This window comes from Neovison vison, chromosome 1, assembly GCF_020171115.1.
Source record: "Neovison vison isolate M4711 chromosome 1, ASM_NN_V1, whole genome shotgun sequence".
Classification (NCBI taxonomy): domain Eukaryota; kingdom Metazoa; phylum Chordata; class Mammalia; order Carnivora; family Mustelidae; genus Neogale; species Neogale vison.
In genome coordinates this window covers 64,983,155-64,998,599 of record NC_058091.1, presented here as the reverse complement: position 1 = coordinate 64,998,599, position 15,445 = coordinate 64,983,155, and the positions used below count along the sequence as shown (strand labels likewise).

Below are 15,445 nucleotides of genomic sequence, written 5' to 3'. Positions count from 1 at the left end.
TTTTCAAAAATGAAAGTGAAGTTAGAGAATTTAACACTTGGCATATAGCAATAAAAATACTTGAGATTAAGAGCTTAAAGTTGAAGGCAAATTTAAGGAAGTTATAGACTGAAGTAGGTATTTGTAGAAACTATGGTCAAGGGCACCTGAGTGGCTAGTCAGTTAAGCATCCCACTCTTGATTTCGCCTCAGGTTGTGATCTCAGGGTCCTGATCTCAGGGTTGTGGGGTTGAGCCTCTACTTCAAGCTCCCTGCTGAGCATGGAATCTACTTGTCCCTCTCCCTCTGTTCCTGCCCATAGCTTGCACTTCTGTCTCTCTCTCTGTCTCAAATAAATAAATAAACTCTTTAAAGAAAAAGCTGTGGTCAAAAATGAGGAACTTCCAAAGAAAAGGTACAGAATACGGTAGAACAGCTTTAAATAGATCAATACCAATTAAGGCTCTTGGACACCTATATACATACTTATTTATAATTAAGGAGGAAAGATACAGCCATGGAAGAGGTTTTGCTTGATATCTTCCATATACAGTCACAGGCAAATTATTGGTCTTAGGAAATAAAAGTAGAATATAAAGCAAACCATATAATGTAGTTAAAAAGTTATAAAATACTAAAATTGAGTTAATTATGGGGGCCCCACTAAGGTATATGTTAAGGTCACCAGAGAAAATATCATTCCATGACTTCAGGTTGGCAGGGGGTACTCTCTAATGTGAATCTCAACTTTGGGGTCTCAGGACCATTGTCATGTAGCCAGACGGCCCTCTGCAGCACCTACAGAATGCTCACTCGTCTTCCAAAAGGCTGAGCTTATACATGACCTCCTATAAGACCTGCCTACCACATGAAGTCTGGTTTCGATTACCATGAATTGAATTTAGAATCTGTCACTTATGTCTGTCTTGTCCAGGTGACAGGGTGAAGAAGGCCAGAAATCAGAGGTCAGGGAAGAAGGTTCCTCACAGAGGGCCCCAGGGCAGTGTGCTCTGCAGCACCCCTCCATCTGGTGTTTACGGAGTTACCCGAGAATGCTCTGGATGAGCAACTGTGTTGGTGAACCATGCACTGATGCCCCTTTCAAATTCATCCTCTTCCAACTATAAACATGCAAACAACCAGTCAATATATGAACACACATGCCCCAACATACTCATCGAAACAGAAAGTAGAGATAAAATGTGGTTCCCTTCTTTCTATACCCTACTGATTCAGGAAAGTTGCAGCCCACTGTCCTTCCAATTTTTCATTAGCCAATACAGAATGGCTCTGAAACATTCCCTATGGACCTCTGCAGCACAGTAATTATGTGTCCGTTAGGTGCTGCAAAGAACGAGTTCTCAGTGATGAAGGTCCATGATGCATTTAAGTATTTTTGTTGTTAAAAACAACTTGTCAAATTACTTTTTCAACAAGAACATGTGTCATCTTTAGATAGATTTAGAATATATTGCTCTTAATACGTATTTCAGAGTCTAGATTTTTTTGTTTGTTTTTAAAAAAGGTTTCTTTTCCCCCATTTATCATTGGTTTCAACTGATGGATTTAAAAAAAACAGTCTCGAGCTTGTAAAAATCTGTCATTCTCACACATTTCATTTTTTCCCACTTTCTAAAGAAGGCAGTTCAAAGTCCTATTCCTGCAATGTGTTTACCCAATTGTCTCCTGCTTCTGAGAAGCAACTAGCAAATGCAAAACTTTCCACTAATGTTCTTACCGAGTATTTCAGGGATGTTAAAAGTTCAGGAATTTCTGATGTCACTTTACAACTTTGCTTCTCAGAATAACTGAACAGAGAATTTGTTCCTCTCTTTGGGGACCCTTGTTCAGCCCAATCTTCTCATGACTTCTAGCCCTGGTGAGTGCATTTCATTCTTTTTGCTACCCCCCGCACCCCCCCCCCCGCCTCTTCCTCAATGCTTTAGTCCTTTCAGAACAGCATTTCTTTGCTCTAAGTCAAGAGCTGTGCAAAAATCTGCTCATCACATTTGCTTCTCCTTGGGCCCTGGCTGCTCTTTTGGCTTATGATTTTATCACCTGCGTTTCGGATTAGGTCACCAAAAGATCTGTCATCCTGAATCTTCCCACATGCTAAGTGTTTATTTGGGGATTACAGCACTCTCTTCCTGAAGTTTAAATCACAGATTAGTAAGAGGAACTGAATCCAGATTGCATTACTATAGCCCATGGGAATTTGTGAGAGGTGGAGTTTACCAGTATTAAAGAAACATGAGAGCAAACATTAACAGAATGTTAAATATAGTTATGAGGACTTTGGCCAAATATAGTAATGATTTTCACAAAGGAACATACCAATAAATAAAGACCTGCTTATTTCATCTTTCTATCCAATGAACATAAAAATACCCAAATGCCTCTAATGTATAAATCAGCTGGCAGTCACAGCCCACAGGTGCTGAATTAAACCCACCTTCCTCACTCCGCTCAACCATCAGCAATGTTCTATGAAGTTTAAAACGTGACCTCAGCCGAAAAAGGCCGTGAGTGCTGCTCGGGAAGAAGGCAGCATGTTGATGTTTCTTGTTTTCAGGCACCGAGTATTATTTCCCAACCCAAGCTGCTCAAGAAGGGATGTGGTTATACAGAAAGTAGATTTTGGCTTGTATTCTTGTAATCCCACCCACCAAACATGTGAAGTCTCAAAAACACACTGACTTAAAAGAAAAAAACTAAGCCACTCCTACTTTCAGAAGGTTACCACCCTAGAAATAGACGTGAACCTTTAGTTTGGTTATGCCTTGACTGGAATCCCAATGATCATGGCAAACACTTGGGCTCTAACTCAATTCATGAGAACATCTCTGTTTTCCGATCTTGAAGTCATGTTCATTTAATTTTAGTTCATCTATTTCAGTGAGATAATACCTTCAAGGAAAGATTTTTACATGCATTCCCTCACTCCACCCCTCCCCTCTTCTCCTCTTCCCTCTCTCCCCGATTCATTCCTGTATTCCCCAATGATTTAGCACCTGCCACATTCCAGGCATGGTTCTAGGAACTGGTATTACTGAGATGGTTAAGTCATGATCTGTGTTTTTGAAGGTTTATAGTCTGAGAGGGGGAGGAGCAGAGGAAGCATTAAGATGAGAGACCAAATAAATAAACAAATAAATAAATTTTTTAAAAAAGGTGAGAGAGACCAGCTCTTTGGACAAGGGAGAGGAAGGTATGAGGCTAGAAGACTTGTGGGTATGTGGGTCACACAGGGCATTTCAGCTGTGTTCTGAAGTATGATTTCACCCAAGGAAGCAGAGGAAGGGCATTCTAGACAAAGGAAATCATGCACAGGAACAGGGCTATAAAAGAACAGAGGCTGCAACAGTGGGCTGGAGGCAAAGGAGAGGTCAAGCCAGGGCTCAAGGGCTCAAGGATCTAGGGTCCAGTCCCAATGTAAGGTTCTAGAAAGACGGCTCTGCTTTCTCTGCCTTGAACATGTCCCTCTCAGGGCTCTGAGTGGTTCCTTCACATCATTCAGGCTTTGTTCCAACACCACCTCCTCCTAATTCTCTCTGCATCCTGGCTCTAGCCCACCTCTGCCCTGTGATGTTTTGTTTTTAATTCATAGTGCTTATCCTAATAGGGAGTCAAGATTTGTTTGTCTGTTTGTTTATTGAGTGACATTCTTTAAAGACACCCCATATGACCAACGGATGCCATGCAAAAGAATGTCCACATGTTAAGTATTTTTGCTGACTGTGGCAGGCCTGTATTTAAATAAATCTGAGTCACCAGCCCATTAAAACAATGACAGAGGGCTTTACTGCTCTTTTTTTTCCCCCTGTAAACACTGAATTCCCCACCTTCTCTTCCCATGAAACCATATGAACCCAGTGTTAAGCAGCCACAGAGCTTACTCTGGGCACATGGGTCACTATCCTGTCTGTGGAAACATCTTGTGTACTGCATGAAGGATGGTAAGGACAGGGGGCAAGGCTCCTTCTTGGCCTCCAGAGGTTATAACTTGTAGAAAGGAAAATTCTGTGGCAACAAGTGAATATCACTACAGATTTATTTTCCCCCATGAATCTAGAAGAATTTAAAATCACTTCAAAAGAAAAATCATTTGGATCATCTTGGGAAAATGCTATAGGAAGCAAGGCACTATATTCAATAATGATGTACAGTAAATTGCCTGAACATTCATTATTCCTGGGTCACGGGAAAAAGTACCCACTGAATGCATCTTTAGTCTTCCACAAATAACCTGCTAGGTTTTGTTTTAGGCAACCATGCATTTGCAGGCAGATGAGATAGAGCAGGGATATTGGAGCAGGCTCTGAAGCCAAGGGACAATGTGGCCCCGTGGAGGTGGAGGGGAGTTTCAGGCAGCTGGGACTGAAGGGGCAGAGGCAGAGATGCAGGGAAGGGGATGGTGCTTATCAGGAGCCGCAAGGAGATCCACCTGGTGGAAGAGAAAGGATGCTAGAAGGTTTAGTTTGATCTCAGCACTCCACTGCCCCATGCTTAATCTGCAGAAAATGGGCAGCCACTAAAGTTATTTCATCAGCAGAGGATTATGTCCAGAGGAGTGCTTCAGGAAGAATATCCAGGAACCAGCCCAGAGGGGAACAAGTTAACAGGTGGGGAAATTTCCAGGACGGTCTTCCATGGCACGGAAGAAAGAAAGATGGATAATGCAGTGCAGACGTGAAGAAGGGAACTAGGTTGGGACAATTCCTGAGGTCCACTTACAAGACCTGGAATTCTCAGGATGTTGGGAAAATTATTATTCAATTCATTCAGTTCCTCTTGCCCGAAATCTGAGGGTTATCCTTATAATCTCCCTGTCCTCCTCATCTACTCAGTCATGAAATCCTGCCAATTATACTTCCTGATGAGTCAATTTACTTCTTTCCATCCATGTTGCCTATCTGGCCTCCTAAGGCATTCTTAGGCACTCCCTTTGCCACAAGATAGTCATCTTGATCCTTGATCCTTTAAAAAAAGGCTAGGCTGATAATGGCATTCTCTTGCACAGGAAAACCTTTAATGGTTTAATGGAAAAGCTTGAAACTCCTCACTTTATTCTCTTAGCCCCTGATTAGCTCCTGCCTCCTTCACCCCGGCTACCTTCTAGATCCTCAGGCTCAGCTCTGCTCTTTACTCTTTCGAAGCCTCCACATGAGAAATGCCTGTTCCCTGGTTTCTCAGATGAGGGCAGCCTCCTCTCATAGTCCTTTACACTTTCCTTGGAACACTTGTAATAGCAGAAAAGACATTTCTTAATGACTGTCTCCTTGGATAAACCCTCCTATCTCCCACTCCCACCCCAAAGCTGAGACTGCATGGTTTACTGTATCCATAGAGGCTAGGATTCATCTTTAGATGAATGGATGAATAAGAAGCAAAGAATCAAAAATGACACTGATGTTTCTCATCTAGTGACTGGGGAGAAAATACTGCCACTGATAAACAAAGGGACATGGGTTTCAAGAGAGAGATATTCATTCAATAGATTGTTGGATACCTAGAAATAAAGCTAAGGAGGGAAGAATAGGCTAAAAACAAATGGAGCTTAAACAGTGAGCTCCTTAAGGGTACTACCCATGGTATACCCACCTGCTGTAGACTGAATGTCTGTATCCCCCCTAAATTCATATGTTGAAAGCTAATCCTCATTGAGATAGTATTTGGAGATAGGGACTTTGGGGGGTGATTAAGTAACAAGGGTGGAGCCCACACGAATGGAATTAGAACTCTTACAAAAGAGACCTCAAAAAGCTCCCTCACCCCTTCCGCCATGTGAGAACATGGCAAGCAAAAAGCCTTCCTTGAACCGGGAAGCAGGCTGTTACCAGATGCCATATCTCCTAGCACCTTGATCCTGGGCTTCCCAGCCTCCAGAACTGTAATAAATGTTTGGGTTTAAGCTACCTGGTCATGGTACTCTGTGACAGCAGCCAGAACTGGCTAAGGTCCCATCTTTTTATCCCAGGTAACCTACATAATGAGAGAATGGTACTTCAAGAAAAGGGGAGTTGTCAGTTCTATCCACTTTCCTGTTAAGGGGAATGAAAACCAAAGGCCATATTATTTGATGCTTGAAGTCCCTGATGATTCATCAGAAGACAGTTTCTATCAAGTGACAGGGAAAAAGACAACTGTTAAGAGGTAGATGAAGAACGTGAGTGAGAGAACAAAGACTACATTTGGAGAATTTTATCAGAGGGAGCAGAAGGTCCAGGACACGGATAAGATTTCCCTTTCTTATTCCACCACGTCAGAAGAGTTACCCCAAGCGTCCTCCAAAAGACTCTTTCCTAAGTATATACATGGGCTTTCCCTTCAGATCCATTCTAGGCCTTGAAGCAAAGCTCCCTGCAGCTTCTCCAGCACCTTCATGGTCTTCTTTTGAATTAGTGTTAGGACTAGAGGAAACTCAGATCTCAGTGCTGCAGCAGAAATTGGTAGGAAGGCACTTAGACTTGCTCTAGTTCTAGACCATTAAAACTCCCTTCCCCAGAGAAGGGGATCGTTGAGGGCTCCAGCCTGGTTCTCCAGAGTTTTCCACTGGGGTCTGGTATCAGAGCTCCATCTAATAATCAAGAGATGCGTTGCCCTACTTCATTTTCTGACCACCTACCTCTGGGACCTCTCAAGGAAGTAAGTTGCAGGGCAGGATTGTGGTATTCCTTAGGAACAGAGCCAAATACAGTCATAACAGAATTTCAGTTTCAGTACAACTTACAGGAGAGTGTCAGGGATCGGTGTACGGAGAACTAAGGTCAAGGGAGCTGTTTTAATATTAGGAGGCAAGAATTTATACAAGACCTGTCCATCTAGTCAGCACCACAGATCTGTGTAATGTTCATATATTAACTATTAACAAGATTCACTTTTGCCTATTAATTACAACTTCATTAGGCATATTAGAGAACTCCTTTCATAGATCACCTTTTTAATACTTGAAATAGCTGAATATACTTTAGATATAAAATCAAGAACGTAAAAATGAAACTATCTGAAGTGGTAAAGTAGTAATAAGTACTACAGAAAAGTATTACAATGAAAGTAATAGTAAAGTAATAGTCTTTGTACCAATAATTGAAGCCTATTTTAATATGGGTGTCAATGTAAAATTTCTATTTTAAGTAGTCAATTTTAATACATTAGGTTCTTTTGTAGTTTAGGAGCAAATACTATTTTGATTTGATTTTCACTTACATATTCCATAACTGAGTGTCCTTTTATCACATTAAAATTTAAATAATTAATAATTTTAAATCATAATATAGTTTTAATAAAATAAAATGTAATTTAAAATTTAATTTAAAAATAAAATTTAATTAAATAAAATTTAAATAACTTAATAATCTCCCTGCATTTTAAAAGTAAGTTTCTTTGCCCCGAAAAGTTTATTCTTACATAACATATGAAAGCCCTACTAAGAAAATCATTACATAATGAAGACTTGTAATTTTTCATTTTTATTATCTTAATTTTTATCATTAATGCTATTCCCATTGTGCTTTTTAAAAAGGTATAACTTTACATTTTATGAAAACTGAACCAAAATGGAAATTCTCTGATTTTATTCTGCATTTATAGCTCTCTGACACATGCGTCTAGGACTCTAAGCTCCTATAAACAAGAGTACCTATTTGCTTTTCATTTAAAAATCCATGGGCTCTGCCCATCCTCCCAATTAGTTTCAATTGGCATAGCACATAATTTTCACAGTCCAGATCCTCAGATTTTAGAAGCACCACTTTTTACCCCTCCCTTACCCGAGCTTTAGAAAAGTCAATAAAATAAAGACGGACTAGCAGGAAGCAATCGGCAAATTCATAAATTAAGGATTTGTTTACAGTTTAATAATGTATAAAGAATCAATCAATAGGCTTAAGTATATTCTTCTGTCTTGATTAAAACTGTTCATCCTTTTGAGGAAAAAAACGTAAATGTTTTGTTTCTGCACATCTTACATTCTCAGTGAGATCCTATTCTTACCTATGTTTCTATGAAGTACAGCCTTTTGAAAATAAATTGTTCTCTACACAACCTTATTTACTCGTTCACTCAATAAATATTTATTGAATAGGTATTCTGCAGCAGGCATTAGGCTGAACAATAGGGACAAAGATGAACAAGAAGTTGGTTCCTGATTGTGCCATATTTCCCACTGTTGAAAATAAGCAGGAATCAGTAACAAGAGTCCCTACTGTAATTTAAGAAAACATAGTCCTGAATAGATCTTTCAAGAAAAAATTTCTTAAAGTAAACTTTAACTGAAACTACACTTAAAGTAGAAGTCTGGAACATAAAAAACAATTCCTAGACAAACTATCCCCCATTTTCAAAGAACAGGTTCCACCTACTATTATAATAGGAAAAGTCTACACAACTTTGGAGAAGAAGTAAAAATAAGCTAAAATAATATTTTTACATGTTTTAAATTTTGGAGGCAGGGAACATGTTTAAAGTCTTCAGCTAATGTTTTATTATCTGAAAACTGCCCAACAAATGCAACCAGCAAGGACAGGGGATGCCAGTCACTGCCTATCTTTTGAGCCTCTTCTGACGGACAGACACCAAGGCAAGTAGGATAGAATGCACATGGGACTATTCAAATGGTCCTCTGTCATCTTGTGGTAAAGCAAGATAGTATTTTTAATAAAAGCTCAGCCATCAGGGTATTTCAATTGCTATATGATGACACAAACATGCGAACTTACACTGAAACAGCAAAGCATAGTCAGCAGCCAATCATATATATGATTGTTACCAGACTATTTTCCCCCCCAAAATAATAAAAGACTTAAAAGCAGTTAAGTCTAGTAAATCTTTTTTTTTTTAAGATTTTATTTATTTATTTGACAGAGAGAGAGATAACAAGTAGCAGAGAGGCAGGCAGAGAGAGTGGGAAGCAGGCTTCCCACTGAGCAGAGAGCCTGATGTGGGGCTCCATCCCAGGACTCTGAGATCATGACCTGAGCCAAAAGCAGAGGCCTTAACCCACTGAGCCACCCAGGCACCCAAGATTAGGAAATCTTACACCAAATTTCATGGCATGTGTCACTTTGCATATGGATTAGCTTTTCTTTTTAACCAAGAGCAACGACTAGAATAAAAGGCAAAAGATTTTCTGCATGAAGCTCTGGCATGAAGTTTTGCTTATGAAAATGATCAAATCGTCAATACCCACATGTTCAATGAATTTAAAGAATGGCATTATTTATTAATTTATTTATTTATTCAAGAAACACTTATTGAACATTTATTATATGTGAGCACTAGGGACACAAAAATGAAAGAAAACCAGACCTTAATCAAACTAAAAATACTCACCACCTTACAGGGAGTCAATCACAAAAATGCAGAAGCTAGCAGCTGGCACTATGGGGAGACAGAACAGGGAACAACTAGATGCCTGCATGGGGTTCTTTGAGAAGAGAAGGTACACAGAGCTGACCTAGAAGATGCAAAGGAATTTCCTAGGAAATGTGAGAAGAGAATTCCAGGCAGGAAGGGGGAAGGAGCTTAGAAGATTCTATCAGTTCATTCTCCCAGATCCTTGGGTCCTGCAACTCTCATCACAGTAAAACTATAGAACTTATAAGGGGAAAATAAAAGTAGAATGACATTTACACGCAAGAATGGTGAGATCCCTGGGCTGAGTTTATTGGGGAAACAGGGGTCTGGGTCAAATCATAGGGCTTGTGGAGAGGGAGCAGGAGGCTGACTTCGCAAGCTGTGCTAACAAGTTGAGTTTCCTCCTTGAGTTGGTCAGAAATCCTGGAAAACTATACTGATTAGAAAGTCATTTTGTGGGGCGCCTGGGTGGCTCAGTGGGTTGAGCCGCTGCCTTCGGCTCAGGTCGTGATCTCAGGGTCCTGGGATCGAGTCCCGCATCGGGCTCTCTGCTCAGCAGGGAGCCTGCTTCCTTCTCTCTCTCTGCCTGACTCTCTGCCTACTTGTAATCTCTGTCAAATAATAAATAAATTAAAAAAATCTTAAAAAAAAAAAAAAAGAAAGTCATTTTGTAGCAACTATTCAGCACAAAGAAGATATGGAAAAGGAGGTGAGAGAGATGAGCCACTAAATGGCCCTCTTGAGAGCAAAGGCAGATACAATGCATGCTTTGCAGAAAGACTGACTCAGTCCACAGCAATCCAGCCCAAACTAAAAGATTAATAGGATGTCTTCATTGCCCAATAAGATGTTAGAAAAGGAAACAAAAGAATTTGAAAATTAACTTATGGCTCTTTAAATTTAAAATCCATGAGGCTTAAAGATAGTCACACAAATACTTTTTGTTTCCAATGTTAGTAGACAACAATGTGTCAGTTTGCAGCAAGGGACAAAAATAGGAAAGAAAAATCTATCCTGAGGGTGCAACCAGGGAGTTAGAAGAAAGAAACAGAGCAGTCGATGGAGAAGGGAATGGGTATGGGCATAAGCAAACAGATCAACAGAGCTCCTGACTTTATGCATTTAAAGCTGGAAACTTTTTGTTTGCCAAGTAGAAGAACCAATACTTTTTCCAAAGATAAACAGTACATTCGATGGGATGCCCAGCCAAGAACTGTCTGCCGATGTTTGCACATGACTCTCAGGTGTTCTCTGGGCAAAGTTTAGGGAGAGAGGCTGGCTCACATTCCTCATGGGTTCAGCTGTCCACAGACAGTACCAGAAATAAGACACAGAGTATATGTGGGTAAGGTGCAAGGAGGGCTTAGATTAGGAAAAATACAAAAAGAAGAGTAAACTTCCCATTAGAGTTTCTAAAGTCAAGTAGAATTAAAGGGGGGGGGGACAAGGGAATTGTACAAGAGAAAGTACGTCCTGTATTCTGTCTTTATCTTTCTGGAAATTTGAACACTGGCTGCAAACCCCTCTAGGGATAGGCAGGTTGCCTGCAGATTACACCAACCCATGAACCACATGCTCCTATTTTCACTTGGCCTTGGGAGAGGCCACTGCCCCCTCCTCCCCCTCCCAGCCTCCTGAGGTCTGGTGGCTAACTGCCATTGCTCCTGCCTGTGCTTCTCTGCAGACCTATTCCTGTACTGTTTCACCCTCTACATAGCTGGAGGGTGTAAAAAATGTCAAAATTCTTGTCCATTCCCAAGGCTGAGATGGAGTAGTGAGTCTTAGATGCATGCTAATTTGTATAGCTTTTAAAAAGGTCACAATCTCCACTTCCTTGCATAACTAGCCAGTGAAGATGAAGTCTTAGAAGTCTAAACAAAATTTTCGCAAAATTGTTCATTTTCTTCTCCACTTCAAGCAAATGTTTAGCTGTCCTGTCTCTGTTTAACCATCTAATCCCAATGGATCCCAATGTGTGGGGAAGCAGGTCAGCTTTCAAGCTGATGTTCTTCTGATAGACAGCAAAAAGTGTCAGGACAATATTTTGACAGTAAATTTCTACCAACCTTATGTGTGGATATGGAAAATTTAGAGATGAAAACTTTTTTCCATGTAAAGCGTACTCGTGCTGAATCTATTCACATACTTGCAGGTTTGAGTTTTAATTGTTTCTTTCTCAAAATCCAAGGACTCTCTTCAGGGTCCAGGCCTCAGTTTCTCTCCATGACTTAGCTACGACATGGGAGTGAAGCAGGCACAGAGCTTCTGACTTGTATTCCTACCCCTCTGTAGGCACTTGCCTACTTCTTCCCCAACTGAATTCTCCACCTCCCCTCGAGTTTTAAGTTGGCACTGGGACTGCTTTGACCAGTTGAATGGTGCAAACATAATATTCTGAGGATTTTGAAAGCAAACCCATGAGAACTAAGAGCTTTCCCTTCAGTCTTCCTGGAACACTTACACACAGATATTCTCTCTCAGAATGCAAACACACTGAGAAATCCAACCTGGCCATGTGGAGAGGCCACAGGAGGAGAACTGAGGCTCCCACACATCGCCCACACCGGCATCTGCTGATGGGAATGAACCTTCCGGGACATTCCAAACCGGTCCAGAGCCTGGATGACTGCAGATCCTACCAACTTCTTATGAAATGAAAGAACCCCCCAGCTGGAGCTAGTCACCCCCCTGAGCTGCAAGAGATAGTAACAGGTTGTTGTTTCAAGCTCCTGGGTTTTGTAGAGTTAGTTAAGCAGCAGCAGGGAAATGAAACACGGACCTCTCAAAATAGGAAGTCAATACGATGAATAAATGTATGTAGGCTGAACACCGACTGTGTGCCTGCTCCTTTCAGATTTCTTTTTCTCCTCGAATCCTCAAAACTGTGGTAAAATATGGGACACCTGGGTGGCTTAGTGGGTTAAGCCTCTGCCTTCAGCTCAGGTCATGGTCTCAGGGTTCTGGGATCAAGCCCTGCATTGGGCTCTCTGCTCAGTAGGGAGCCTGCTGCCCCCTCTCTCTCTACCTGCCTCTCTGCCCACTTGTGATCTCTGTCATATAAATAAATAAAAATCTTAAAAAAAAAAACAAACAAAATACACCTGTGGTAAAATACAGGCTTTCCCGCTGCAGAGAGGCTGGGTGAGGCAGGACTGAAACACAAAGGAGCCTCCCAACTCTGAAGCATGTGAGCTTCCCTCCACAGCTCAGCTCAGGAGCAGAGCCGTGTGCACTCTTTGGGGTCAGATCTCTGCAAATCTGTCTCTGTGGGGCCCACTCTCGCCATGCACCTGCTTCTAGGCTCGCGGGGTTCTATCATCCTGCCACCAAATAGCCAGGCAGTGGGGAGGTTCTGAAATGGTCTCTTAACAAAAAAGTCAAACTTCTTTTTTTTTTTTCCAGAATTCATCATTTGATTCCCCCCTTCAAAAATCAAATGTATGTTGCCATTTGGCAACATAACAAAAGCACATAAGTGCCTCCTGATAGATTGATGCATCAGATAAAGTGCTGGATTAAAGAGCCTCCACAGTCCTTTGTATTCCAACAGTCTCTGACCTGCCAGGCACCGCGCAAAGCTCCTTAGGTGCACCACGCCATTTAACCCCCTCGACAGGCCCAGAAAGCAGAGGCTGCTTTGCTGTTTTGGACTTGGGAAAACGATGGCCAGAGAAGAGCACAGATTCAGGAAGTGGCAAGGGCCAAGACTCAAACAGAGAGGTCTGTCGGAGCCACCGTCCGTGTTTTGATCATCGCATCACAGGGCTTTCCTCCCTTCCCTAAGAAGACATGATTTTGTTTTTTCTGGTTCTCTGATCAGTGGAGATATAAATCCCCAAGGTGAACACAGTCAGATTCTCCATATTCCAAGAATAGTCCCTTCCCCGCAGAGCTATCTTGGTTGTACCCCCAGTCATGAGGTGGACAAGAATCTGTCTGGGCCAGCAGCAAACAAACCACAGAAGCTGCAGGTGAGGCCAGGACCCAAGCCAGCTCCTACCCCCAGCTCCCCACACTGGGGAGTGAGGGCTGTCGGAGACTGGCCACAGGATCACCTCACTGCAAATCCACACCCACTGTTGTGCAAGATAGGTTTCTGAGTCAAAGTGCTGGTTTACCTTTCAGAACAAGGCCAAGTCATCACTTGGCAAAAAGCAGCCCATAAGGAGGACCTCTGGGATTACTTCACAATTTAAAAGCAAAAATAGCTGAGCACTGGGACGCCTGGGTGGCTCAGTTGGTTAAGCAGCTGCCTTCGGCTCAGGTCATGATCCCAGGGTCCTGGGATCGAGTCCCACATCGGGCTCCTTGCTCGGCAGGGAGCCTGCTTCTCCCTCTGCCTCTGCCTGCCTCTTTGTCTGCCTGTGCTTGCTTGCTTTCTCTCCTTCTGTCTCTGACAAATAAGTAAATAAAATATTTAGAAAAAAAAAAATATCTGAGCACTGAGGATCTCATCGCCAAGTGGGTCACTGCTGTGCCCTTTCAAACCTGCTTTCCTTCAACTCACCTGTGGTAAGGGACAAAGTTGTAAGTTATCTGGGGGGTTTGGATTGATTTCCTTCATTACCAGACATGGCAGCCAACAACTGGGTTTTAGGGCAGGAGGTTTTAGGAGATCTGATTCAACAAAACTGGACAGGTCAGAATTTGTGCTTGGAGACAGAGTCACTGAAATATCTATAAAAGAAAGAGCAAGTCAATGTGATAACCCAAGTAAAGGTAACATTTCTGAGGTTTCAAAGCAAATCAAGACCATGCCAGAAAATTTAAATCTATAATAAACTCCATTTCCTCATCTACTATCTTAACACTGAGATGTTGAACCTGAAAAATACAGAATGTTAAACTACTCTTGCCTGGAAATATGCCACAGGCAAATTAACTTTCCAGTACATTTTTTTTCTTATAAAAATCAGATTTTCTATTTTTTAAAAAGATTTTATTTATTTATTTATCTGACAGAGAGAGAGAGAGAGAGATCGATCACAAGTAGGCAGAGAGGCAGGCAGAGAGAGAGGGGGAAGCAGGCCCCCTGCGAAGCAGAGAGCCCGATGCGGGGGATCCCAGGACCCTGAGATCATGAACAGAGCTGAAGGCAGAGGCTTAACCCACTGAGCCACCCAGGCGCCCCAGATTTTCTATGCTTTGTATAAGAAACCAAATCACAAGGGACAAGTTTATCACCATAATAACCCTTCAAGAAAACATTTTGACTTCTCATATTTAAACACTTAAATTTTAGATAATAAGCAGACAAAGCAGTGATTCTTACTAATTCTTAAGTCAGACTCTGCTAACATTGATAATTCTGGTAAGTATCAAACCCACTGGAAGGAAGGAAGAAAGGGAGGAAGGAAAAGTGGAAAGAGAGAAAGAAAGGAAGGAAGGAAGGGAGGGGAGAAGGGCAGGATGGAAGGAGGAAGTGAAACCTACCCATTCCTAAGTGTGATAAATGACAATAAATGTCCAAAACCTGGAAACTCTGTAGTCATGGTTCACTGAGCAGTTCAACAGCCAAAAAATAAGAAGCAAAAGTCGAGGCCAGTTGTCATGAAAGCCAAGAAATGCAAAAGAAATAGAGGCAAAAAATTAATGAGAAAAGAAAGTATGAGGGACAGTTAAAAATAAGAAGAAGACCCAACCATCTTTTTTGCAGAAATTATAAGCCTACAATTCATACGGAAATACAAGGTAAGCAAAACAGCCAAAGCAGCCTTTAAAAAGAACAAAGTTGGAGGTCTCATGTTTCCTTTACTTCCTTTCCAAAACTTAATACAAAGTTGAAGTAATCAAGACTATGTGGTTCTGGCATAAGCATAAATATATGTAGATCAATGGAACAGAATTGAGAAATAAACTCATGCACTTGTAGTCAATTGATTTTTGACAAGGGTGCCGAAGAGAATTCAGGAGTGAAAGAAGCAACAGTCTTTTCAACAAATGGTGCTGAGACAACTGGACATACACAACAAAAGAACTGAAGATGGACCCCTGCCTCACCTGATACATAAAAATAAACTCAACATGGATCCATGTCCTATATTCAAGAGTGAAAACTAGAAAATTCTTAGAAGAGAGCATGGGGGGCGCCTGGGTGCTCAGTGGGTTAAAG

General features: G+C 41.5%; 1 protein-coding gene across 4 annotated transcripts in view; it reads right to left on the bottom strand.

Moving 5' to 3' along the window:
- The window catches only part of MAP3K5 (mitogen-activated protein kinase kinase kinase 5), a 236,180-nt gene that overhangs the window by 167,434 nt on the left and 53,301 nt on the right, over positions 1 to 15,445 (bottom strand). Inside the window, exon 1 of one of the 4 annotated variants that reach the window (XM_044248036.1) lies at positions 2,432 to 2,468. The exons of the other annotated variants lie outside the window; for them this stretch is intronic. Within the exon in view, the coding sequence (XP_044103971.1) occupies positions 2,432 to 2,453 (22 nt within the window). The 5' untranslated portion in view covers positions 2,454 to 2,468. Of the gene's footprint in view, positions 1 to 2,431; positions 2,469 to 15,445 lie in introns of those variants that run through there. 4 annotated transcript variants of the gene reach the window in all.